At 38.1% G+C, this 27,645-nt stretch overlaps 3 protein-coding genes across 3 annotated transcripts; all 3 read right to left on the bottom strand.

Annotated features, from left to right (window-relative positions):
• Window positions 1-4,056: 4,056 nt before the first annotated feature.
• On the bottom strand, window positions 4,057-5,019 carry LOC138387549 (olfactory receptor 1L3-like). The gene has a single exon (XM_069474637.1). It carries the CDS (start codon window positions 5,017-5,019, stop codon window positions 4,057-4,059), a length of 963 nt encoding a protein of 320 aa, XP_069330738.1.
• Window positions 5,020-9,976: 4,957 nt separating this feature from the next.
• On the bottom strand, window positions 9,977-10,939 carry LOC138386008 (olfactory receptor 1L3-like). The gene has a single exon (XM_069472164.1). The coding sequence runs from the start codon at window positions 10,937-10,939 to the stop codon at window positions 9,977-9,979; it is 963 nt and encodes a 320-aa protein (XP_069328265.1).
• Window positions 10,940-16,940: 6,001 nt separating this feature from the next.
• LOC138387548 (olfactory receptor 1L3-like) lies at window positions 16,941-17,906 on the bottom strand. Its single transcript, XM_069474636.1, has one exon. The coding sequence runs from the start codon at window positions 17,901-17,903 to the stop codon at window positions 16,941-16,943; it is 963 nt and encodes a 320-aa protein (XP_069330737.1). The 5' UTR covers window positions 17,904-17,906.
• Window positions 17,907-27,645: the final 9,739 nt, after the last annotated feature.

Raw genomic sequence — 27,645 nt, 5'->3', positions numbered from 1 at the left:
GTTTTTTTGGAAAGTATCCCTTAATTTAATGTCATATTCATTCAAATACTTTTTATCCCAGGTAAGAATTATAGAAAATAAGCTACACAATTGGGATTAAGTCTGAGGCAATTCATTGAGGAAGCTCTATTATAAAACATTACTTGATAAATAATTATTTTTGTAAATAAATAAGTTGAGTTATTTATTCTTGGATTTTTTGCTTGGATATAATTTTAAGATCTCGATGTTAAAGACATTTACTTTGTTTTCCATCCTTTACTTTTTTTGTTGTGAAACAGAACCTTAAATTTATGTCTGAGAGTATGTACTGCATAGGAGCCTATTTTATCAATAAAGATGAGTGATTAAAATTGAAAATAAAGGTAGTATCACAACTTATTTTTTATTTCAGCATATTATGGGGGTACAAAAGTTTAGGTTACGTATATTGCCCTTGACCCCCACCCCCCAAGTCAGAGTTTCAAGCGCGTCCATCCCCTAGATGGTACCCATCGCACTCATTATGTATGTATACACCCATCCCCTCCCCCCAACATCTGCCCAACATCTGATTAATGTTATTCCTAAATGTGCTCTTAGGTGATGATCAGTGAAACCAATTTGATAGTGAGTACACGTGGTACTTATTTTTCCATTCTTGCGATACTTCACTTAGTAGAATGGGTTCCCGCGCTATCTAGGAAAACATAAGAGATGCTATATCCCCATTATTTCTTATAGCTGATTATTACTGCATGCTATACATATACCACAATTTATTAATCCACTCATGTGTTGATGGGCACTTCGGTTGTTTCCACATCTTTGCAATTGTGAATTGTGCTGCTATAAACATACAGGTGCAGGTTTCTTTTTTATGTAATGTCTTTTGTTCTTTTGAGTAGATGCCCAATAATGGGATTGCTGGATCAAATGGTAAGTCTCCTTGAATCTGTTTAAGGTATCTCCATATTACTTTCCACAGAGGTTGCAGTCCCACCAGCAGTGTATCACAACTTTTGAACATGACCACAAGTCACCCTCTTTCCTTATTAGGCAATCTCCAAATCTGCTGCTCATATATTAGATCTCCATTCCTTGCTATCATCACTAAGGAAAGCCACCAACTTCAGATATTTTACTCCTGTGGATTCATGGAAGCAAACAGAATCCATACAGCCTGCCTTTTCCATATTGTCCATTTTCTGTCACTTACTGACTTCTGATTACCTCTTACAATTTGATCATCTCACTTTGTTTTTTTAATGTTCTCCCCTATTTTATTAAGGCATAATTGACAAATAAAATTGTATGTATTCAAGCTGTACAATGTGATGATTTCATATAAGCAGACATTGTGGCTTGATCACCACATTCATATTAATTAACACATCCATTACCACACGTAGTTACCATTGTGTGTTTGTGCGTGTGTGTTTGATGAGAACACCTATGATGCACTATCATAGGAAACTCTATGTAGACAATATAGTATTATTAACTACAGTCATCATGGTATACATTAAATCCCCAGAACTTGCTTGTCTTATAACTGAAAGTGTGTACCTTTTGACCAACATCTCCCCCTTTCCCAAAACTTACATCTCTTAGCAACCACAACTTTATTCTCTCTTTCTTTTTTAAAATTTAGATAGATTTAGGGATATAAATCCTTTTTGTTACATGGGTGAATTGCATAGTGGAAAGTCTATGGTTTTATATACCTGTCACCTAAATAGTATACATTGTACCCAATAGTTAATTTTTCATCCTGCACGTACTTCCCCTACTGAGTCTTCAATGTCCATTAAGTCACAGTAGATGAGTATACATGCTCATTGCTTAGCTCCAATCATAAATGAGAACATGTGATATTTGGTTTCTTGTTCCAAGGTTACTTCACTTATAATAATGGCCTCCAGTTCCATCCTAGCTGCTCCAAAAGACATTATTTCATTTTTTTTCATGGCTGGGTGGTATTCCACAGTGTTCAGACACACACACACACACACACACACACACACATTTTCTTTATCCACTCATCAGTTGGTGGGCAGTTAAGTTGGTTCCATGTCTTTGCAATTGTGAATTATGCTGTGATAAACGTACAGGGTTAGGTGTCTTTTCTGTAAAATGAGTTCTTTTGCTCTGGGTAGATCCCTAGTAGTGGGATTGCTGGCCTGAGAGGTAGATCTACTTTTAGTTCTGTGAGAAATCTCCCTACAGTATTCCATGGAGGTCATACTAATCTACATACCCACCAACAGTATATAAGCTTTCTGTTTTTACATGATCTGTGCCAACATCTATTGGTTTTTGACCATTAATTGTGACCATTCTGATAGGCGTAAGGTGATATATCATTGTAATTTTAATTTTCATTTCCCTTATAGATTATCCAATTGTGTTGTAAATTCTCTGTCATTTGAAGCAGTGAAATAAATGCTATATGACCACAGAAGCTGTTCAGTTTGTAGGGAGAATCAAAGACTGAGTAAAGGGAAAGATATAAAATTTCATAGACAGGAAGACCTAATAGAATAAAAATGCCAGTTTTATGCATATGAGTATACAAATCATATATTTGTGTATATGTGGTCATCTAGCATATATAGCATGAGAGTAGTTCAGATGGTCTATCGACCTGTCTATCTAAACTATTTCACCCCACATCTAAGGAGAGAACAAAATTCAAACTCTCTAATATCTGTTTGACACTATACATGAAAATACTTGGTAAAAGGAAGAAAAATTATCACTCTTAAAAATTTTCACATGAAGAAATAAATGGGTAAGAATTTTCAATCATATTTTTGAAAAGTAGGATTCAAAGAAGGAAGAAATATTTTAGTATATTTTTTAAAAAGCTATAACCACCAAACATTATGGATTGAAATAAGTAGAGATGATTAAATTAGTGGAATGAAATAGTGAGTTAGGAAATAGATTTAAGTATATATTGGAATATACAATACTGGACATTTCTTAATTTAATGCGAAAAAAATGTTTTGTTTCACCATCCCATGGTGGCAAAGGGTGATATCTCCACTGAGTCATCATTAGAGAGTATAAGGAGAAATGAAAGCCAGTTGCCAATCCCAAAGCAAGCCCTAGTCATCATTCGTGCCTACAAACGATCCTTACTAGTCGTTTATAGCCATTGACTTTTTAACCAAAGATCCTTACTGGTAGTTTATATCCACTGATTTTTGACTCTGCCTCCACTGCCCATAGGAAACATTTCTGATTACATGGAGTAAACCTTCCTGAATTCTGAAACAAATTGACATAAGAGACTATAGACATACAGGCATCTCTAGAGAAGAGCACAGAGGCAGGAAGCCCCAGGAAGAGCCAGGGAAAGAATGTACTGTGAATATATGAAAGAAGGAAGATTAGAGACCAAACACATGTAGAGGCATAGAGCTCTGTACCTGACAGTCAATGAGATGATTGGTGTCGGTTGTTGAGAACCTATGACCCCACAGTCCAGGACATCCATCCAGCTCTTGTGAGAATGAAGAAAGGGGATCATACTTGTACCATGCCATGATCAGGGAACACAGATTCAGCAGCTGGGGAGCCCTTAATCTGATGGGAGATGAGAAACACCTATCCATCCATCCTTACACATCTGCAAAAATTTCTCACGGCTTCCAATAGAATAGAGTAGCTATGTATACATAAATATCTTTGCATATGTAAGATTTCTATTAATATATAGATGTGTACAAATATTCTCTGCTAGTTCAAAGGACAAAACATGCCTGAAATGATGAATAGAAGGAAATATGGGAGGCTTCAAGTAAATATGGAAACAGTAAAGGGAATGTGATTTTCTGGAATGGGGAGATATTATGGAGTGAGTTTCTGACTGGAGCATCAGTTTTAAGACATCTGAACTGTCCAATCTTTTGATGACAGATCATGGGATGCAAAATTACAAGGTATAGCTACAATTGCTGAAAGAGCATTCTCCACAAAAGAGTTGCATCTGGTGGTATCTCACATGGCACACACACATATACACACAGACATACACACACAGCCCCGGCAAATTAGGGTCTACAAATTTAATTGACCTCTGTAGAAGGAAACCTACCCATCTGAGACTTAATCTTGTCTAACAATTTCTCTAAGCCCCGTTTCATGTCTTTGTTTCTTAGACTGTAGATAAATGGATTTAGCATTGACATCAACACAGTGTAGGTGATTGTTGCTATTCGGTCCTTGACAGTATAGCTGGACAAGGGCTGAAAGTAGACGTAGGTAATACTTCCATAACACAAGGTCACCACAGTGAGATGGGAGCTGCAGGTGGAGAAGGCTTTGCGTTTTCCAGCTGCTGAGGGAATCTTGAGAACAGAAATGAGGATTCTCAGATAAGAGATGAGGATACAGACAAAAGGAGCCATCACATCGGCCAGACCTTCTGTCATGGCCACAACTTCAATGACAAAGGTAGAAGAACAGGACAGTTTCAGGACAGGGTAGACATCACAAAAAAAGTGATGGATAACATTTGATGCACAAAAGGTGAGCTGATTCACCAGGAGGATGTACAGGAGGGAGTGGAGATAGGGGAAAGTGATAGAGAAGGCCAGTAGCAAGGCACAGCACCTGCGGTTCATAACAGTGACATAGTGGAAGGGGTTACAAATGGCTACATAGCGGTCAATGGCCATGGCTGCCAGGAGATAACTGTCTATGTTTGCAAAGGCCAGGAAGAAATACATTTGCGTCAGGCATTCAGCATAGGAAATGGTCTTTTTGTCTGATAAGAAGTTCACCAGCATTTTGGGAACTATGACTGTTGTGTAGCAAATATCAGCAAAGGACAAGACGCTTAGGAAGAAATACATAGGGTTTTGGAGCCGAGGGTCAGAGTGGATAGCTGAGATGATGAGCATATTTCCCACCAAGGTGATCAGGTATATGATAAGAAAGAGGGCAAAGAGTGGCTTCTGGTCCTCAGGCCGAGAGGAGAGTCCCAGGAGGATAAATTCAGAGAGTCCTGTGAGGTTCGACATTCCCATGGACTTGTATGCACTAAAGATAAACAACATTGTCAATTAACAATTCTTGTATCATCTACAACATGCATCTTTTTATATTGTTCTTAGACTGAACAGCTATCAATGCAGCATTTTGTCTCATGTTTAATTATCTTCCTGAGTATGGAAAAACCAGATCTGCAAATATGCTTTCCCTTTTTAAAAATTGTTCATGTAGAGATCTGCCTTAGTCAGTTCAGGCTACCATAACAAATTACTATATGGGGTAGCTTAAACAACAAACATTTATTTCTCAAACTTCTGGAGGCAAGGAACTTTAAGCTCAAGATGCCATCAAATCCAGTGTCTGGTGAGGGACTGCCATCTTCCCATGGCATCCTCACCTGGCAGAAGCAGAGAGAGTAAGCAGCTCGTGTTATAAGGGTACTAATCCCATCATGAGGGCTCCAACCCTCATGACCAAATTACCTCCCAAGGCCCCAACTCCCAATGCCATCACATTGGGCATGAGTGTTTTAACACATGAATTTGGGGGAAGGGGACACAAACACACAGTCCATAGCAAGATCTATATGGAACATAGGGAGGGAGAGAGGGAGGCCGGGGGAGAGAAGGAGAGAGATATATTATGATCAAGAGTTTGATACCTTTTTCCTCCTCTTTACATTGTGGCTGACCATCACAGGAACCACAGATGCAGACTATGAGTCAGGTTCAGGTCATCTTCTGATTAAGGATTCTCTGTGGCTCACCCACATCCAGATCATAATGTGGTAGTTATCTCTAGCTCGTGGTTGATGGATAATGTTTCTTTGAATCAAGATGTTTCTTTCCACATCATTTGCAATGGAAGCAAGAAAATCACCTAAAGAGCAGTGATGGGATGTAAACAGTTATGGGGAAAAGAAAGATGGGGAAGACAAAGTGTGAGCTGGGAGTGAACTTGTGTAAGAAGATTCTCTCCTAAACTTCCCTTGTCTTTAGCTGATAATTCATACCCCGAGGTCAGGGAAAAGTGACTCAGAAGTAGACTGGTGTAAAGCAAGATCTAACCTTAGAGTATGAATATGGAACATCTACACTCAGGATGAACATCAGGTAGCTCTCTCATTTAGTGTCCAGTATGACTAATTATCTCTCAGAGATCAGATAGTTCCACTTTCTCACGAGGCTCTCTCAAAGTTGATTTCTTACCTGGGGAGGACATTGATATTTTGCCTCATGCATTCATTCCTCTCATTTCTGCTCCATGAAATGATTGATCAAAAGGAAAACAAATGTGTGCCTGGAGACAGCAAACAGGAAAGTATCTAATTGTAGAAAGTCTCCAAACGTCTTGATTCTGATTTCTCCCTTCCCTGGATTCTTACCGTCATTCTCAAGCTGTACGTACTCATAGCCCCTACTTTCCTCTTGGGAGTATCTTCTAGGACTTTTCCACTAAGTCCCTGGCGTTTGGATGGGGATAGAGTGAGAAAACACACTTTCATTAACTTTGTGCAGAACCATCCCCAAGGATCCAGAGGGATTACAAGTGTTCTCATTCCCCAGGTGGCCCCACAGTCCTCCTGGAACCTCCAGGTGTTGGGCAATATCTTCTTAGCTTGGTGTAGGTATGCAAGATGGACAATATTTGTCTGTTCTTGTCTCTTAAAGCTCACTGAGGGCTCACCTGGGAGGTGTCCCAAGTAGCACTGAGGATAGAGTAGTCGGTATTGCTACCTGGGTCCGTTTCATTGTGGCTCCCCACTTAGTTCCTTCATTTCTTGTAGGACAACTATCCCGGAGTACAGCAAGATCATCGGTACCTTCTTTTCCAACCCTCCCAAGTTTAGATACAGCTACTAGTTTAGTATCAGTAGCTTTATGATTAATAAGAAAGGTACTATCACAATTTTTGAATATGGCCAAAAGTCACCCCCTTTCCTTATTAGGCAATCTCCAAGTCTGCTGCTCATATATTTGATCTCCATTCCTTGCTATTACCACTAAGGAAAGCCACCAGCTTCAGATATTTTATTCCTGTTGATTCATGGAAGTGAACAGAATCCATATAGCCTGCCTTTTCCATATTTTCCATTTCCTGTCACTTATTGACTTTTGGTTACATCTTAAAATTCGATCACTTCACTTTCTTTCTTTGTTTTTTAATGTTCTCCCCTATTTTATTAAGGCATAATTAACAAATAAAAATTGTATGTATTCAAGCTGTACAATGTGATGATTTCATATAAGCAGACATTGTGAATTGATCACCACGTTCACATTAATTAACACATCCATCACCACACCTGGTTACCATTGTGTTTTTTTTTTTGTGTGTATGTGTTTGGTGGGAACTGCTATGATGTAGCATCGTAGGAAACTCTATACAGACAATATGCTATTATTAACTATAGTCATCATGCTATACATTAAATCCCCAGAACTTGCTTGTCTTATAAATGAAAGTTTGACCAACATCTCCCCATTTCCCCCTACTCCCGTCTCTTAGCAACCACAACTTTATTCTCTGCTTCTTTTTATTTCTTTCTTTTTTAAAATTTAGATAGATTTAGGCTGTATAAATCCTTTTTGTTACATGGATTAAGTGCATAGTGGAGAGTCTATGCTTTACTATACCATCATCTAAATAGTGTACATTGTACCCAATAGTTAATTTTTCATCCTGCACGTACTTCCCCTACTGAGTCTTCAATGTCCATTAAGTCACAGTAGATGAGTATACATGCTCATTGCTTAGCTCCAATCATAAATGAGAACATGTGATATTTGGTTTTTTATTTCAAGGTTACTTCACTTATAATAATGGCCTCCAGTTCCATCCAAGTTGCTGCAAAAGACATTATTTCATTCTTTTTCATGGCTGGGTGGTATTCCATGGTGTGTATACACACACACACACACACACACACACACATACACACTCAGACACATTTTCTTTATCGACTCATCAGTTGTTGGGCAGTTAAGTTGGTTTCATGTCTTCACAATTGTGAATTGTGGTGTGATAAACATACAGGGTCAGGTGTCTTTTCTGTAAAATGAGTTTTTTCCTCTGGGTAGATCCGTAGTGGTGGGATTGCTGTATTAAATGGTAGCTGGACTTTACTCTGAGAATCTCCCTACAGTTTTCCATTCAGGTTGTACTAATTTACATTCCCACCAATAATATATTGTGTTGTCTTCTTACTGTACCTGCACCAACATCTATTGTTTTTTTGATTTGTTAATAGAGGCCATTCTAACAGGGGAAATATGATATCTCACTGTGTTTTTTAATTTATATTTCCCTGAAAGATTATCTCATTGTATTGTGAGTTCTCTGCCTTTGAGGCAGTGAAACAAATGTTAGCTAGATGACCACAGAGTCTGTTCAATTTGCAGGGAGGATCAATGTATGAGTACAGGGAAAGATATAAAATTTCATAGACAGGAAGACCTAATAAAATAAAAATATCAATTTCATGCATATCATTATACAAATCATATATTTGTATATATGTGGTCATCTAGCACATACAGCATGAGAGTAGTTCAGAAGATCTATCAACCTATCTGAACTATTTCAACCCATATCTAAGGACAGAACCACATTCAAACTCTCTAATATCTGTTTGACACCATACATGAAAATACTTGGTAAAAAGAAGAAAAGGTATCACTCTTAAAAATTTTCACATGAAGATATAAATGGATAAGAATTTTCAATCATATTTTTGAAAAGTAGGATTCAAAGAAGGAAGAAATATTTTAGTATATTTTTAAAAAGCTATAACCATCAAACATTATGGCTTGACATAAGTAGAGATGATTAAATTAGTGGATTGAAATAGTGAATTAGGAAATAGATTTAAGTATATATTGGAATTTACATTACTGGACATTTCTTAATTTAGTGTGAAAAGAATGTTTTGTTTCACCATCCCATGGTGGCAAAGGGTTATATCTCCACTGAGTCATCATTAGAGAGTATAAGGAGAAATGAAAGCCAGTTGCCAATCCCAAAGCAAGCCCTACGCATCATCCATGGCTACATATGATCCTTACTAGTCATTTATAGCCATTGACTTTTTAACCAAAGATCCTTACTGGTAGTTTATATCCACTGATTTTTGACTCTGCCTCCACTGCCCATAGGAAACATTTCTGATTACATGGAGTAAACCTTCCTGAATTCTGAAACAAATTGACATAAGAGGCTATAGACATACAGGCATCTCTAGAGAGAAGAGCACAGAGGCAGGAAGCCCCAGGAAGAACCAGGGATGAACATACTGTGAATATATGAAAGAAGGAAGAGTAGAGACCAAACACATGTAGAGGCATAGAGCTCTGTACCTGACAGTCAATGAGGTGATTGGTGCCATTTGTTGAGAATTATGACCCCACAGTCCAGGACATCCATCCAGCTCTTGTGAGAATGAAGAAAAGGGATCATACTTGTACCATGGCATGATCAGGGAACACAGATTCAGCAGCTGGGGAGCCCTTAATCTCATGGGAGGTGAGATACACGTATCCATCCAGCCTTACACATCTGGAAACATTCCTGACAGCTTCAAACAGAATAGAGTAGCTATGTATGCACAAATATCTTTGCATATGTAAGATTTCTATTAATATATAGATGTGTACAAATATTCTCTGCTAGTTCAAAGGACCAAATATGCCTGAAGTGCTGAATAGAAGGAAGTATGGAAGGCTTCAAATAAATATGAAAAAAGTAAAGGGAATGTGATTTTCTGGAATGGGGAGATATTATGGAGTGAGTTTTTGATTGGAGCATCAGTTTTAAGACATCTGAACTGTCCGATCTTTTGATGACAGACTATGGGTTGCAAAATTACATGGTGTAGCTACAATTGATGAAAGCATTCTCCACAAAGGAATTGTATCAGGTGCTGTCTCACACACAGGCACACAAATACACCCACAGACGTACACACACACCCCAGGCAAATCAAGTTCCACAAATTTAATTGGCCTTTGTAGGGGGAAATCTACCCATCTGAGACTTAATCTTGTTTAACAATTTCTCTAAGCCCCGTTTCATGTCTTTGTTTCTTAGACTGTAGATAAATGGGTTTAGCATTGGTGTCAACACAGTGTAGGTGATTGTTGCTATTCGGTCCTTGACAGTATAGCTGGACAAAGGCCGAAAATAGACATAGGTAATACTTCCATAAAACAAGGTCACCACAGTGAGATGGGAGCTGCAGGTAGAGAAGGCTTTGCATTTTCCAGCTGCTGAGGGAATCTTGAGAACAGAAATGAGGATTCTCAGATAAGAGATGAGGATACAGAGAAAAGGAGCCATCACAGCGGCCAGCCCTTCTGTCATGGTGACAACTTCATTGACAAAGGTAGAAGAGCAGGACAGTTTCAGGACAGGGTTGAAATCACAAAAAAAGTGATGGATAACATTTGATGCACAAAAGGTGAGCTGATTCATCAGGAGGACTTGTAGGAGGGAGTGGAGATAGGGGAAAGTGATAGAGAAGGCCAGCAGCAAGGCACAGCACCTGCGGTTCATAACAGTGACATAGTGGAAGGGGTTACAGATGGCTACATAGCGGTCAATGGCCATAGCTGCCAGGAGGTAACTGTCTATGTTTCCAAAGGCCAGGAAGAAATACATTTGCGTCAAGCATTCAGCATAGGAAATGGTCTTTTTCTCTGATAAGAAGCTCACCAGCATCTTGGGGACTATGACTGTTGTGTAGCAAATATCAGCAAAGGACAAGACGCTTAGGAAGAAATACATAGGGTTTTGGAGTCGAGGGTCAGAGTGGATAGTCGAGATTATGAGCGTATTTCCCACCACGGTGACCAGGTATATGATAAGAAAGAGGGCAAAGAGTGGCTTCTGGTCCTCAGGCCGAGAGGAGAGTCCCAATAGGATAAACTCAGAAAGTTCTGTCAGGTTCGACATTCCCATGGACTGTATGTACCTAAAGGTAAACAACACTGTCAATTAACAGTTTTTATGTCATTTACAACTTGCATCATTTTTATATTATTCTTATACTGAAGAGTTATTAATAGAGCATTTAGTCTCATGTTTAATTATCTTCCTGAGTATGGAAAAATCAGAGCTGCAAGTATGCTTTTCTTTTAAAAATCTTTCAGGTATGAATCTGCCTCAGTCAGTTCAGGCTACCATAACAAATTACCATAGGTGGGGTAGCTTAAACAATAAACATTTATTTCTCACACTTCTGGAGGCTAAAAGTCTAAGCTCAAGATGCCATCAAATCCAGTGTCTGATGAGGGCCTGTTTCTTGATTTTCAGATGGCCATCTTCCCATGGCATCCTCACCTGGCAGAAGCAGAGAGAGGAAGCAGCTCTTCTTGTAAGGGCACTAATCCCATCATGAGGGCTCTAACCCTCAGGGCCTCATTACTTCCCAAGGGCCTCAACTCCAGATGCCATCACATTGGACATTAGTGTTTTAACATATGAATTTGAGGGAGGGGACACAAACATGCAGTCCATTGCAAGATCTATAGAGACCATAGGGAGGGAAAGAGGGAGGGAGTGGGTGAGGGAGAGAGAGATATCAGGATTGAGAGTTTGATAGCTTTGTCCTCCTCTTTACTTTGTGGCTGATCATCACAGGAACCACAGACATAGACTACGAATCAGGTTCAGGTCATCTTCTGATTAAGGATTCTCTGTGGCTGACCCACATCCAGATCATAATGTGGTAGTTATCTCTAGTTTGTGGTTGATGAATAACCTTTCTTTTAAATCAAGATGTTTCTTTTCACATCATTTTCAATGGAAGCAAGAAAATCAGCTAAAGAGCAGTGATGGGGAATAAGCAGTTATGGGCAAAAGAAAGATTGGGGAGACAAAGTGTGAGCAGGGAGTGAATTTGTGTAAGAAGTATCTCTCCTAAACTTCCCTTCTCTTTATCTGATAATTCATACCCCAAGGTCAGGGGAAAGTAACTCAGAAGTAGACTGGCATAAAGCAAGATCTAACCTTAGAGTATGAATATGGATCATCTATACACAGGATGAACATCAGGTAGCTCTCTCATTTAGTGTCCAGTATGACTAATTATCTCTCAGAGATCAGATAGTTCCACTCTCTCAGCAGACACTCTCAAAGTTGCAGGTAGCTCTCTCATTTAGTGTCCAGTATGGCTAATTATCTCTCAGAGATCAGATAGTTCCACTCTCTCAGCAGACACTCTCAAAGTTGATTTCTTACCTGGAGAGGACATTGATATTTTGCCTCATGCATTCATTCCTCTCATTTCTGTTCCATGAAATGATTGGTCAAAAGGAAAACAAATCCGTGCCTAGAGACAGCATACAGAAAGGTATCTAATTGTAGAAAGTCTCCAAATACTTCCTGATTCTGAATGCTCCCTTCCCTGTATTCTTACCATCATTCTCAAGCTGTATGTACTCATAGCCCCTGCTTTCCTCATGGGAGTATCTTCTGAGACTTTGCCACTAATTCCCTGGTGTTTGGTGGGGGAGAGAGTAAGAAAACACACATTCATTACCTTTGTGCAGAATGGTCTCCAATCATCCAGAGGGATTGCAAGCGTTCTCACTCCCCAGGTGGCCCCAAAGTCCTCTCAGAACCTCTAGGTGTTGTGCAACATCTGCTTAGGTTGGCGTAGTTATCCAAGATGGACAGTACTTTTGTGTTCCTGGCTCTTTCAAGCTCTTTGAGGGTTTACCTGGGAGATGTCCCAAATAGCACTGAGGACAAAGTAGTAGGTATTGCTACCTGTGAACCTATTTTCCCCCTTGAACCTATAAAATTTCTATTTGGCTTCCCTCTTAGTGCCTCCATTTCGCCAATGTGCAGCTACTCCAGAGCACCCCAACCCCATCAGTACCTTCTTTCCCAACCCTCCCAAGATTAGATACAGCCAGTCATTTAGTACCAGCAACTTTATTGCTGCCTTGTAACAAAATGTAGTGTCATGACCTTTGAACTCAACCATAAGTCACCCTTTACTTATTAGGCCATCTCCAAGTCTGATGAGCACATGTTTGATCTCCATTCCTTGCTATCACACTAAGGAAAGCCACCAGCTTCAGATATTTTACTCCCGTTGATTCATGGAAGCCCACAGAATCCACACATCAGAGTCTGCAATTGCCCTGCCTTTTACATCTTACCTGTTTTCTGTCATTTATTGATTTCTAGTTCCATCTTACAATTCAGTCACCTCATTTTATTTCTTGTTTTCTTTTTGCCCTGATTTTCTTTTTTTTTTCTTTTTTTTATTTCAGGGTATTATGAGGATACAAATGTTTTGGTTACATTTTATGTCTTTGCCTCACCCAAATGAAGTTTAGAGGCTTGCCCTTCCCCTTTACAATGCACACGAGGACCATTAGTTGTGAGTTTGCCTCTCACCTCCCTAGTCCCTGTAGAATATTACTACTGTGTGACCACCATATTGTTGATCAGTTAGTGCCCATCTGAGGGTGAAAACATGTAGAGGCTATTCCTCCGATCTTGTGATACCTCACTGTGGATAATGGACTCAAGCTCAATCCAGGAAAATAAAAGAGGTGCTATATCACTGTCATTTCTTATAATTGAGTAATATTCCATTGTATACATACACCAAATTTTAATAATCCACTCATGAATTGACGGACACTTGGGCTGTTGCCACATCCTTGCAATAGTGAATTGTGCTGCCATAAACATTCGGGTGCAGATGTCTTTATTATAGAATGTCTTTTGCTCTTTTGGGTAGATGCCTAATAGTGCTATTGCTGGATCGAACGGTATTTCTGTTTTTAACTCTTTGAGGTATCTCCAAATTCTTTTCCACAGAGGTTGCACCAATTTGCAGTCCCACCAGCAGTGTAAGAGTGTTCCCGTCTCTCCACATTCCCACCAGGATTTGTTGTTTTGGGATTTTTTTGATAGAGGCCAATCTCACTGGGGTTAGGTAATATCTCATTGTGGTTTTGATTTGCATTTCTCTAATGATTAGAGATGTTGAGCATTTTTTAATATGTTTTCTGTCCCTTGATTTTCTTAAGGTATAAATTATAAATAAAAATTATATATATTCAAGGTGTACAATATGAATGATTAGCACATTCAAATTAATTAACACATCCATCACCTCACATTGTTAACATTGTGTGTGTGTGTTTGGTGAGAACACCTATGATTTACTGTCTTAGGAAATTTTATGTAGACAAGATAGTATTATTAACTATAGTCATCATGCTGTACATTAAATCCCCACAACTTGCTCATCTTATAACTGAAATGTGTATCCTTTGACCAATATCTCTCCACTTCCACCAACTCCCAAATCCTGGCAACCACCTTCTACTCTCTCTTGTTTTTTCTTTCTTACTTTTTAAAAATTTGATAGTTTTCTTGCTGTTGTTGTTGTTTATTTCAGCATATTATGGGGGTACAAAAGTTTAGGTTACATATATTGCCCTTGCCCCCCATCCACCCAAGTCAGAGCTTCAAGCATGTGCATCCCCTAGACAGTGCACATCGCACTCATTATTATGTATACACCCATCCCCTCCCCCCCACATCTGCCCGACACCTGATTAATGTTATTCTAAATGTGCTCTTAGGTGATGATTTAGGGAGTACAAAATGGTTTTTTCTTACATGAATGAATTGCATAGTGGAGAGTCTAAGCTTTTAATATACCCGTCACCTAAATAGTGTACATTGTACCCAATAGGTAATTTTTTGTCCTGCATGCCCTTCCTCTACTGAGTCGCCAATGTCCATTCAGTCACAGTAGATGACCACACATACTCATTGCTTAACTCCATTTATAAGTGTGAACATGTGGTATTTGGTTTTTTGTTCCAGGGTTACTTCACTTATAATAATGGCTTCCAGATCCATCCAAGTTTCTGAAAAAGACACTATTTCATTCTTTTTCATGGCTGAGTCGTATTCCATGGTCAGTATATACATACACGCAAACACACAAAGACACACACACATTTTCTTTATCCACTTATCACTTGGTGGGCACTTAAGTTGGTTCTGTCTTCGCAATTGTGAATTGTGTTGCGATAAATGTACAGGGTCAGATGTCTTTTCTATGAAATGAGTTCTTTTGCTCTGGGTGGATCCCTAGTAGTGGGATTGCCGGACTAAATGTAGATCTACTTTTAGTTCTGTGAGAAATCTCCATACAGTTTTTCATGGAGGTCATACTAATCTACATTCCCACCAATAGTATATAAGCATTCTGTTTTTACAGCATCTGTGCCAGCATCTATTGGTTTTTGACTTACTAATTGTGGCCATTCTGATAGACGTAAGGTGAGATCTCATTGTAATTTTAATTTTAATTTCTCTGATAGGTTATCCCATTGTGTTGTGAATTCTCTATCATTTGAGGGCAGTCAAACAAATGCTAGAGGACCACAGAGTGTATGTAGTTTGTAGGAAGGATCAATGTATGAGTAAAGGGAAAGATATAAAATTTCTTGGATGAGAAAATAATATCATAAATATGTCAGTTTTAAGCAAATCAACATATAAATCATATATTTATATATGAATGTGGTCATCTAACATATATAGCATGAGAGTGGTTGAGATGATCTATCAATATATCTGTCTAAACCAAATTCAAACTCTATATGTTCATATTGACACCATACATAAAAATAGTTGGTAAAAAGAAAAAAAAGTATCAGTCTTAAAAAATTTCACACGAAGAAATAAATGTGTGAGGATTGTCAATTGTATTTATAAAAGGTAAGATTCAAAGAAGGAACAATTACTTTATATATATTTTAAAAAGCTGTAACCATCAAACATTATGGTTTGACACAAGTAGAGGTGATTACATTGGTGGAATGAAATAACACGTCAGGAAAAAGATTTAGGTGATTATTGGAATTTACTATATGATAATGGAGATTTTTTAATTTAATGGGAAAATAATGTTTTATTTAACCATCCCATGACGGCAAAGGGTGACATCTCCACAGAGTCTTCATTAGAGCTTACAAGAAGAATTGAAAGCCAGTTGCCAATCCCAAAGCAAGCTCTAGTCAACATCCATGGCTACAAATAATCCATACTAGTAGTTTATATCCACTGATTTTTGACTCTGCCTCTAGTGCCTATAGGAAACATTTCTAATTACATGGAGTAAACCTTCCTTTATTCTGAAACAAATTCAATAAGAGACTATGGAAATACAGACATCTCTAGAGAGAAGAGCACACAGGAAGGAAGAGCCAGGAGATGAACGTACTGTGAATATATGAAAGAAGGAAGAGTAGAGACCAAACACATGTAGAGGCATAGAGCTCTGTACCTGACAGTCAATGAGGTGATTGGTGTCAGTTGTTGAGAATCTATGACCCCACAGCCCAAGACATCCATCTAGCTCTTGTGAGAATGAAGAAAAGGGACTATAGCTGTATTGTGGCATGATCAAGGAACACAGACTCAGCGATTGGGGAGCCCTTAATCTGATGGGAGATGATGAATACCTATCCACACTCCCCTACACATCTGCAAAAAATTTCTGACAGCTTCAAATAGAATAGAGTACCTATGTATACATAAATATCTTTGCATAGTTAGATATCTATTAATATATAGATGTATACAAACATTCTGTGCTAGTTCAAATGACCAACCTTGGTTTAATTTATAAATAGAAGGAATATGGGAGGCTCCAAATAAATGTGGGAAGCGTAAAGGGAATGGAATGATTTCCTGCAATGGAGAGATATTATAGAGCAAGTCTATGATTGAAGTATCAGTATCAAGACATGTGAACTGTCCAGTCCTGGGGTGATTAGAGATCACAGGGCACAAAATTGCAAAGTGTATCTACAATTGATGAAAGAGCATTCTCCACAAAGGAATTGCATCAGTGCTCTCTCTCTCACACTCACACAGACTCATACACCCCCCTTGCAAATCAGGGTCCACAAATTTAATTGGCCTTTGTAGAAGGAAACATACCCATTTGAAACTTAATCTTGTTTAACAATTTCTCTAAGCCCTGTTTCATGTCTTTGTTTCTTAAACTGTAGATGAATGGGTTTAGCATTGGTGTCAACACAGTGTAGTTGATTGTTGCTATTCTGTCCTGGACAGTATAGCTGGACAAGGGCTGACAATAGACATAGGTAATACTTCCATAAAATAAGGTCACCACAGTGAGATGGGAGCTGCAGGTGGAGAAGGCTTTGTGTTTTCCAGCTGCTGAAGGAATCTTGAGAACAGAAATGAGGATTCTCAGGTAAGAGATGAGGATACAGACAAAAGGAGCCATCACAGAGGCCAGCCCTTCTGTCATGGCCACAACTTCATTGACAAAGGTAGAAGAACAGGACAGTTTCAGGACAGGGTTGACATCACAAAAAAAGTGATGGATAACATTTGATGCACAAAAGGTGAGCTGATTCATCAGGAGGACATGTAGCAAGGAGTGGAGATAGGAGAAAGTGATGGATAAGGCCAGCAGCAAGGCACAGCACCTGCGGTTCATAACAGTGACATAGTGGAAGGGGTTACAGATGGCTACATAGCGGTCAATGGCCATAGCTGCCAGCAGATAACTATCTATGTTTCCAAAGGCCAGGAAGAAATACATTTGCGTCAGGCATTCAGCATAGGAAATGGTCTTTTTGTCTGATAAGAAGTTCACCAGCATCTTGGGGACTATGACTGTTGTGTAGCAAATATCAGCAAAGGACAAGACGCTTAGGAAGAAATACATAGGGTTTTGGAGCCGAGAGTCAGAGTGGATAGCTGAGATGATGAGCATATTTCCCACCACGGTGACCAGGTATATGATAAGAAAGAGGGCAAAGAGTGGCTTCTGGTCCTCAGGCCGAGAGGAGAGTCCCCAGAGGATAAATTCAGAAAGTTCTGTCAGGTTCGACATTCCCATGGAGTGTATGCACTAAAGATAAACAACATTGTCGATTAGAAGTTCTTATGTCATCTACAACATGCATCTTTTCATCTTGTTCTTTCACTGAACAGCTATTAATAGAGACTTATTCTGAAGTTTAATTTTCTTCCTGAGTATTGAAAAATTAGAGCTGAATGTACGTTTTCACTTTTCAAAAAATCTTTGAGGTGGAGATCTGTCTTAGTTCAGGCTGCCATAAGAAATTACCATAGACTGGGTAGCTTAAACAGCAAATATTTATTTCTCACATTTTTGGAGGCTAGGAAGTCCAAGCTTAAGGTGCCATCAAATCAGTCTTCAGTGGGCCTGTTCTTGATTTTCAGATGGTCATCCTCCCATGGAATCTCACCTGGGAGAAGAAGACAGAGGAAGCAGTTCTTCTTATAAGGGCACTAATCCCATCATGAGGGCTCCAACCTTCATGGCCAGATAACCTCCCACAGGCCCCAACTCCAAATACCATCATTGGGTATTAGCCTTTTAACATACAAATTTCGGGGGGCACAAACATTCAGTCCATGGCAAGATCCACAGAGAAAGGATACAGATACTTGGGAGAGAAGGAGAGAAATATATCAGGTCTGAGAGTTTGATACCTTTTCCTCCTTCTTACTCTGTGGCTGATCATCACAGGAACCACAGATGCAAACTATGAATCAGGTTCAGGTCATCTTCTGATTAAGATTATCTGTGGCTGACCCACATCTAGATCATAATGTGGTAGTTTTCTCTAGCTTGTGGTTGACAATAACCTTTCTTTGAAATCAAGATGTTTCCACATCATTTGCAATGGAAGCAGGAAAATCACCTAAAGAACACTGATAGGGTGTAAACAGTTATGGGCAAAAGAAAGATGGGCGGAGACAAAGTGTGAGCAGGGAGTGAACTTGTGTAAGAAGCTTCTCTCATAAACTTCCCTTCTCTTCAGCTCATAATTCATATCTTGAGGTCAGGGGAATGTGACTCAGAAGTAGACTGGCATAAAGGAAGTTCCAGCCTTAAGAGTGTGAATATAGAAAATCTGCACTAGGGACGAACATAAGTTAGCTCTCTCATTTAGTATCATTAATTATCTCTCAGAGATCAGATATTTCCACTCTCTCAGCAGACACTCTCAGAGTTGACTTCTTACCTAGAAAGGACATTGATATTTTGCCTCATGTAATCATTCCTCTCATTTCTGTTCCATGAAATGATTGGTCAAAAGGAAAACAAGTCTGTGCCTAGAGACAGCAAACAGAAAGGTATCTAATTGTAGAAAGTCTCCAAATGCTTCTTGATTCTGAATGCTCCCTTCCCTGGAATTTTACCGTCATTCACAAGCTGTACATACTCATAGCCCCTGCTTTCCTCATGGGAGTATCTTCTGAGACTTTGCCACTAAGTCCCTGGTGTTTGATGGGGGAGAGAGTAAGAAAACACACATTCATTACCTTTGTGCAGAACGGTCTCCAGTGATCCAGAGGGATTGCAAGTGTTCTCACTCCCCAGGTGGCCGCACTGTCCTCTCAGAACCTCTAGGTGTTGCACAGCATCTGCTTAGCTTGGCGTAGGTATCCAAGATGGACAGTACTTTTCTGTTTCTGGCCATTCGAAGCTTATTCAGGGCTTACCTGGGAGATGTCCCAAATAGCACTGAGGACAGAGTAGTGGGTGTTGCTACCTGGGTCCATTTCTATTTGGCTCCCCGCTTAGTGTTTCCATTTCTTACAGGACAACTACTCCAGCATACCCCGACATCATTGGTACCTTCTTTCCCAACCCTCCCAAGATTATATACAGCTACTAGTTTAGTGTCAATTACCTTATGACCACCTTCAAACAAAAGGTAGTGTCATGACCTTTGAACTCAACCATAAGTCACCCTTTCCTTATTAGGCAATCTCCAAGTCTGATGATGACATATTTGATCTCCATTCCTTGCTATCTGACTAAGGAATGCCACCAGCTTCAGAAATTTTGCTCCTATTGATTCATGGAAGCCCACAGAATCCATACATCAGGGTCTGCAATTGCCCTGCCTTTTACGTCTTACCTGTTTTCTGTTACTTACTGAATTCTGATTCCGTCTTACAATTCAGTCATCTACCATTCTTTCTTTTTTTCTTATCTCCCCTAATTTTCTTAAGGTATAGATGATAAATAAAAATTATATATATTCAAGATGTACAGTGTGATTATTTGCTGGATGTACACATTGTGGAATGGTTACCACATTCAAATTAATTAACACATCCATCACCACACATTGTTAATATTGTGTGTGTGTGTGTGTGTGTGTGTGTGTGGTGAGAGCACCTATGATCTACTGTCTTAGGACATTTTATATAAACAATACAGTATTGTTAAACTATATGCATCATGCTGTACATTAAATCCCCCGAGACTGCTCATCTCATAACTGATAGCTTGTACCCTTCAACTAGCATTTCCCCATTTACCCTAACTGCAAGCCCCTGGTAACCACCATTCTACTCTCTGCTTCTTTTTCTTTCTTTCTTTTTTTAAAGAGGTTTAACAGGTATTAATTGTTTTTGTCATATGGATGAATTGCATAGTGGATAGTCTATGTTTTTAATATACCCATCACCTGAATAGTGTACATTGTACCCAATAAGTAAATTTTCATTCTGTATGCTTGTCCCCTACTGAATTTCCAATGTCCATTAAATCACTCTAGATGACCACGCATACTGATTGCTTAGCTCCGTTTATAAGTGAGAACATTTGGTATTTGTTTTTTTGTTCCTGGGTTACTTCACTTAGAATAATGGGCTCCGAGTCCATTCAAATTGTTGCAAAAGACATTATTTCATTGTTTTTCATGGCTGAGTGATATTCCATTATACAAACACACACACACACACACACACACACACAAGTATTTTTTTCTTTATCCACTTATCAGTTGGTGGGTTCTTAAGTTTGTTCCATATCTTTGCAATTGTGAATTATCCTATGCTAAACATACAGGTGCAGGTGTCTTTTCTATAAAATGTCTTTTTTTCCTCTGAATAGATCCCCAGTAGTGGGATTGCTGGATTAAATGATAGATCTACTTTTAGTTTCTTAATAAATCTCCATACTATTTTCCATAGAGGTTGTACTAATTTACATTCCCACCAACAGTGTAAAGGCATTCCCTTTTCACCAAATCCATGTCAGCAACTATTATTTTTTTAACTCCTCAATAATGGCCAGTGTGATGGGATAAGGTGGTATCTCATTCTGGTTTTAATTTGCATTTCCCTTATTAGTTATGTTTCGCATTTTTTTCTTATGTTTGTTGGCCATTTGTTTCTCTTCTTTTGAAAAATATGTTTTTATGTCTTTTGCCCACTTTTTGTTGGCGTTATTTGTTTTTTTCTTGCTGCTTTTTTTAAATTCCTTATAGATTATGGATATTACACCTTTTTGAGATGTATAGCTTGTGAATATTTTCTCCCATTGCATATCATGTCAATTTAAACTGTTGGTTATATCTTTTGCTGTACAGAAGCCTTTTAGTTTAAGTCCCATTTATTTATTTTTTGTTGTTGTTTTTGTATTTGCTTTGGGATGTTAGTCATAAATTCTTTGCCTGGGCCAATGTCTAGAAGAATATTTATGGTGTCAGGTCTTACATTAAAGTCTTAGTCCATATTGAGTTAATTTTTGTATATGTTGAGAGATAAGGATCCAATTTCTTTCTTCTGCATGAGTCTATCAGATTTTCCCAGCACCATTTATTGAAAAGACGGTCATTTCCCCAGTGTATGCTTTTTTTTGCTTTGTTAAAGATCAGTTGATTGTAGGTATTTGGCTTTATTTCTGGATACTCTACTCTGTTCCAGTAGTCTACATGTTTACTTTACATCCATACCATGCTGTTTTGGTTACTATTGCCTTGTAGTATAATTTTAAGTCAGGTAATGTAATTCTTCCAGATATATATATATATATATATACTTTTTTTTTTTTTTTTGCTTAGGATTGCTTTGGCTATTTGGTCTCTTTTTTGGTTGCATATGAATTTTAGGGTAGTTTTTTCCAAATTCAGTGAAAAATCACATTGGTATTTTGATAGAAATTACATTGAATCTGTAGATTACTTTGGTCAGTATGGACATTTTAACAATATTGATTCTTCCAGTCCATGAGCATGGGACTCTTTTCCATTTGTTTGTGTCATCTATGATTCCTTTCATCAGTGTTTTATAGTTCTTGTAGAGATCTTTTACCTCCTTGGTTAACTATATTCCAAGATATTTTATTTATTTTTACAGCTATTATAAATGGACTTGAGTTCTTTATTTGATTCTCAGCTTGATTGTTATTAGTGTATAGACATGCTACTGATTTTTATACATTGATTTTGTAACTTCAAACTTTACTAAATTAATTTATTAATTCTAGGAGTCTTTTGCAGTTGGCTTTAGGGTTTTGTAGGTATAAGATCATATCCTTAGTAAACAGGATAGTTTGACTTCCTCTTTTCTAATTTGCGTGCACTTTATTTCTTTCTCTTGCATGATTGCTCTGGATAGGACTTCCAGTATTATGTTGAATAGAAGTGGCAAAAATGGGCATCCTTGTCTTATTCTAGTTCTTAGGGAGAATACTTTCAGCTATTTTCCATCCACTATGATGTTGGCTATGTTGGCTTTTATATATGGCTTTTATTACTTTGAGGTATGTTCGTTCTATGTCTAGTTTCTGTTGGTTTTTTTTTTTTTTATCATTAAGGGATGTTGAATTTTGTTGAATGCTTTTTCTGCATGTATTGAGATAATCATGTGGTTTTTGTTTTTAATTCTGTTTATGTGGTGAATCACATTTAGTGATTTGCATATGTTGAACCATCCTTGCATCCTTGAAACCCACTTGATTATGGTGATTATCTTTTTGATGTGCTTTTGGATTCAGTTTGCTAGTATTTCATTGTTGCATCTATGTTCATCAAGGATATTGGTCTCTATTTTTGTTGTTGTTGTTGTTGTTGTTATTGGTCTCTATTTTTGTTGTTGTTGTTGTTGTTGTTGTGTCCTTTCTTGGCTTTGGTATCAGGGTGACATTGGCTTCATAGAATGAGTTAGGGAGGATTCTCTGTATTTCAATGCTATGGAACAGTTTCAGTAAGATGCGTACGAGTTCTTTGTAGGTCTGGTAGAATTAGACTGTGAATCCATCTGGTTCTAGCCTTTTTTTTTTTTTGATGGGAGATTTTTTTTTAATTTTATTTATTTAGATGAGAGAGTTCTTATCACTGATTCAATCTCACTATTCATTATTGGTCTGTTCAGGATTTCTGTTTCTTCCTGATTAAAGCTTGGGAGATCATGTGTTTCCAGAAATTTATCCATTTCCTCTAGATTTTTCTAGTTTGTATGCATGAAGTTGTTTAGAGTAGTCTCAGATGATCTTTTGTATTTCTGTGGTATCAGTTGTAATGTCTCCTTTTCATTTCTGATTGAGCATTTTTGAATCCTCTCTCTTCTTGGTTAATCTAGCTAGTGGTCTATGAATTTGTTTATCCTCAAAGAATCAACTTTTCATTTCCTTGATACTTTGTATTTTTTTTGTTTTGGTTTAAATTTCATTTAGTTCTGCTCTGATCTTTGTTATTTTTTCTCTTCTAGTAGCTTTGGGCTTGCTTTTTTCTTGTTTTTCTAGTTCCTTGAGGTATGACATTAGGTTGTTTATTTTTTATCTTTTTGTCTTTTTTTTTTTTTTTTTTTTGAGACAGAGTCTCACTCTGTTGCCCAGGCTAGAGTGAGTGCCATGGCGTCAGCCTAGCTCACAGCAACCTCAAACTCCTGAGCTCAAGCGATCCTCCTGTCTCAGCCTCCCGAGTAACTGGGACTACAGGCATGCACCACCATGCCCGGCTAATTTTTTTTCTATATATATTTTTAGCTGTCCATATAATTTCTTTCTATTTTTAGTAGAGATGGGGTCTCGCTCTTGCTCAGGCTGGTCTCGAACTCCTGAGCTCAAACGATCCGCCCACCTCGGCCTCCCAGAGTGCTAGGATTACAGGCGTGAGCCACCGCGCCCGGCCCCTTTTGTATTTTTGATGTAGGGATTTAGTGCTATAAATTTCCCTCTTAGCACTGCCTTTGCCATATCCCAGAGATTTTGGTAGCTAGTACCACCATTGTCACACAATTAAAAAAAATTTTTTATTTCAGCATGTTATAGGGGTACAAAAGTTTAGGTTACATATATTGCCCTTGCCCTCCCTGCCCTGAGTCAGAGCTTCAAGCATGTCCATCCCCCAGACAATGCGCACTGTACTCATTATGTATGTATACACCTATCCCCTCCCGGCCCTCACTTCTGCCCAAGACCCAATTAATGTTATTCCTAAATGTGCTCTTAGGTGATGATCAGTGAAACCAATTTGATGGTGAGTCCATGTGGTGCTTATTTTTCCATTCTTGGAATACTTCACTTAGTAGGATGGGTTCTAGCTCTATCCAGGAAAATACAAGAGGTGCTATATCACCATTGTTTCTTATAGCTGAGTAGTACTCCATGGTATACATATACCACATTATATTAATCCACTCATGTATTGATGGGCACTTGGGTTGTTTATACATCTTTGCAATTGTGAATTGTGCTGCTATAAACATTCAAGTGCATATGTCTCTATTATAGAATGTCTTTTGTTCTTTTGGGTAGATGTCCAGCAATGAGATTGCTGGATCAAATGGTAGATCTACTTGTATTTCTTTGAGATATCTCCATATTGCTTTCCACAAAGATTGCACTAGTTTGCAGTCCCACCAACAGTGTATGAGTGTTCCTATCTCTCTGCATCCACACCAACATTTATTGCTTTGGAACTTTTTGATAAAGGCCATTCTCACTGGAGACAAGTGATATCTCACTGTGGTTTTGATTTGCATTTCCCTGATGATTAGAGATGTTGAGCATTTTTTCATATGTTTGTTGGACATTCTTTTGAAAAGTTTCTATTCATGTCCTTTGCCCACTTTTTGATAGGGTTGTTTGATTTTTTTCTTGCTGATTTTCCTGAGTTCTAAATAGATTCTAGTTATCATCCCTTCATCGGATGTGTAGCATGCAAAATTTTTTCCCATTCTGTAGGTTGTCTGTTTGCTCTCATGACAGTTTCTTTGGCTGTCCAGAACCTTTTTAATTTGATCAGGTCCCATTTATTTATTTTTGTTGTTGCTGTGATTGCCTTTGGGGTCTTCTTCTTAAATTCTTTGCCTAGGTCAATGTCTATAACAGTTTTTCCCACATTTTCTTCTAGAATTCTAATACCTTCACACTTTAGGTTTAAGTCTGTTATCCACTGTGATTTGATTTTTGTGAGAGGTGAAAGGTGTGGACCATATATGACAAACCCACAGCCAACATCATACTGAATGAGGAAAAACTGAAAGCATTCCCACTTAGAACTGGAACCAGACAAGTTTGCCTACTATCTCCACTTCTATTCAACATAGTGCTGGAAGTCCTTGTGAGAGCAATTAGTCAAGAGAGCAGAATTAAGGGCATCCAAATGGGGGAAGAAGAGATCAAACTCTCACTATTTGCTGATGATATGATATTATATCTAGAAAACCCCAAGAATTCAACCAAGAGACTCCTGGAATTGATAAATGAATTCAGTAAAGTCTCAGGATACAAAATCAATACATACAAATCAGAGGCATCCATATACACCAAGAACAGTCAAACTGAGAACCAAATCAAACACTCAATATCCTTCACAATAGCTACAAAGAAAATAAAGTACCTAGGAATATATTTAACTAAGAAGGTAAAAGACCTCTACAGGGAGAACTATGAAACACTGAGGAAGGAAATAGCAGAGGACGTAAACAGGTGGAAAACCATACCATGCTCGTGGGTCAGCAGACTCAACATTGTTAAAATGTCTATAGTACCCAAAGTGATCTATAGATTCAGTGCAATCCCTATTAAATTACCAACATCATTTTTCACAGATATAGAAAAAATAATTTTATGCTTTGTATGGAAGCAGAGAAAACCCCGTTTAGCAAAAGCAATTTTAGGCAATAAAAACAAAATGGGAGGTATTAATTTACCAGACTTCAAACTATGCTACAAGGATGTGGTTATTAAAACTGCATGGTATTGGCACAAGTGCAGGGACACAGACCAGTGGAACAGAACAGAAAATCCAGATATAAAACCATCCTCATATGGCCATCTAATCTTTGACAAAGCAGACAAAAACATACTCTGGGGGGAAAAAAAAAACATGTCTTATAGATGCCTTTTCATACATACTGAGAGACTTACCATGATTTTTTGTCTTTCACGTGACTGCATTCAGTTTTTATTTTATTTTTTAAAAAATAAGCTTAATATTTTAAAGTAGTCTTAGGTTCACAGCAAAATAGAGCAGAAAGTACAGAGAGTTCCCATATACCCTTCTCCTCCCCACCCACAGCCACTATCAACTCTATCAACCCACCATCAACATCCACGCCAGAGTAGTGTATTTGTTACGATTGATGAACCTACATTGAGACATCATTTCCTCAACCAATAATTTACATTAAGGTTCACTCCTGGTTTAGTACATTCTATGGTTTTGGACAAATGCATAATGACATGTATTCACCATTATAGTATCCTACAGGACAGTTTTACTGCTTTAAATAGCCCCTGCATTCCTCCCTTCCCTCAAACCAGAAGCAGGTTATATGGTTGCTCTATTATTAAGTTTTTGAGGGACTTCCATACCGTTTTCCATAATTCTGTATCAATTTATATTCCCACCAGCAGTGAATGAGGGTTCTCTACTTTTAGCTCTTATACTTAGGTCTTTGGTCAATTTCGAGTTAATTTTTGTATATGGTGTGAGGTGAGGATCCATCCAGCTATTCCAGCACCATTTGTTGAAGAGACTGTTCTTTTCTCCTTGGATGTTCTTAGCACACTTGTAAAAAAAAAAATCAATTGATCTTAGGGATATGAACTTATTTCTAAGCTCTCAATTCTATTCTAGTGATCTATGTGTCTATCCTTCTGTCAGTACCACACTGTTTTGATTACTGTAGCTTTGTAGTCATTTTTGAAATAGGGAAGTGTGAATTTTCCAACTTTGTTTTTTTTGTATTTTCCAGATTATTTTGACTACTCATGGTTTCTTGCAATTTCACATGAATTTTAGGATTAGCTTTTCCATTTCTACAAAATCGTAGATTGTGCTTTTGATAGGAACTGATCTCTTGAACTTATATCTCCTATCTATCTGAAATTTTGTATCCTTTGGCCAACATCTCTTAATATTCCTCTATCCCACCAGCCCCTGGTAACCAATCTACTCACTATGTCTATGAGTTCAACTATTTTTAGCTTCCACATATAAGTGAGATAAGTACTTATCTTTCTATGCCTGACTTATTTCACTTAGCATTATATCTTCCAGGCTTATCTATGTTGTCATAAATGACAGAATTTCTTTCTGAAGAGTATCCCATTGCTTATATATGCCACATTTTCTTTATTCATTCATCCATTGATGGACATTTAGGTTGATTCCAGATCTTGGATATTGTAAATAATGTTTCAATGAACATGGAGTGCAGATATCTCTTTGACATGCTGATTATATTTTCTTTGGATATATACCTGGTAGTGAGATTGCTGGGCCATGTGCTGGTTCTGTTTTTTAATTTTTTCAGGAACCTCCATACTGTTCCATAATGACTGTAGTATAATAATTTAT

This window comes from Eulemur rufifrons, chromosome 7 (genome assembly GCF_041146395.1).
Source record: "Eulemur rufifrons isolate Redbay chromosome 7, OSU_ERuf_1, whole genome shotgun sequence".
NCBI classification, from domain to species: Eukaryota; Metazoa; Chordata; class Mammalia; order Primates; family Lemuridae; genus Eulemur; species Eulemur rufifrons.
The sequence above is the reverse complement of the archived record's forward strand: the minus strand, read 5'-3'. Positions and strand labels throughout refer to the sequence as shown.

Bases quoted from the DNA above. Each gene is read 5' to 3' on its own strand.
- LOC138387549 (XM_069474637.1), bottom strand. From the start codon at position 5,019: ATGGGAATGTCGAACCTCACAGGACTCTCTGAATTTATCCTCCTGGGA.
- LOC138386008 (XM_069472164.1), bottom strand. From the start codon at position 10,939: ATGGGAATGTCGAACCTGACAGAACTTTCTGAGTTTATCCTATTGGGA.
- LOC138387548 (XM_069474636.1), bottom strand. From the start codon at position 17,903: ATGGGAATGTCGAACCTGACAGAACTTTCTGAATTTATCCTCTGGGGA.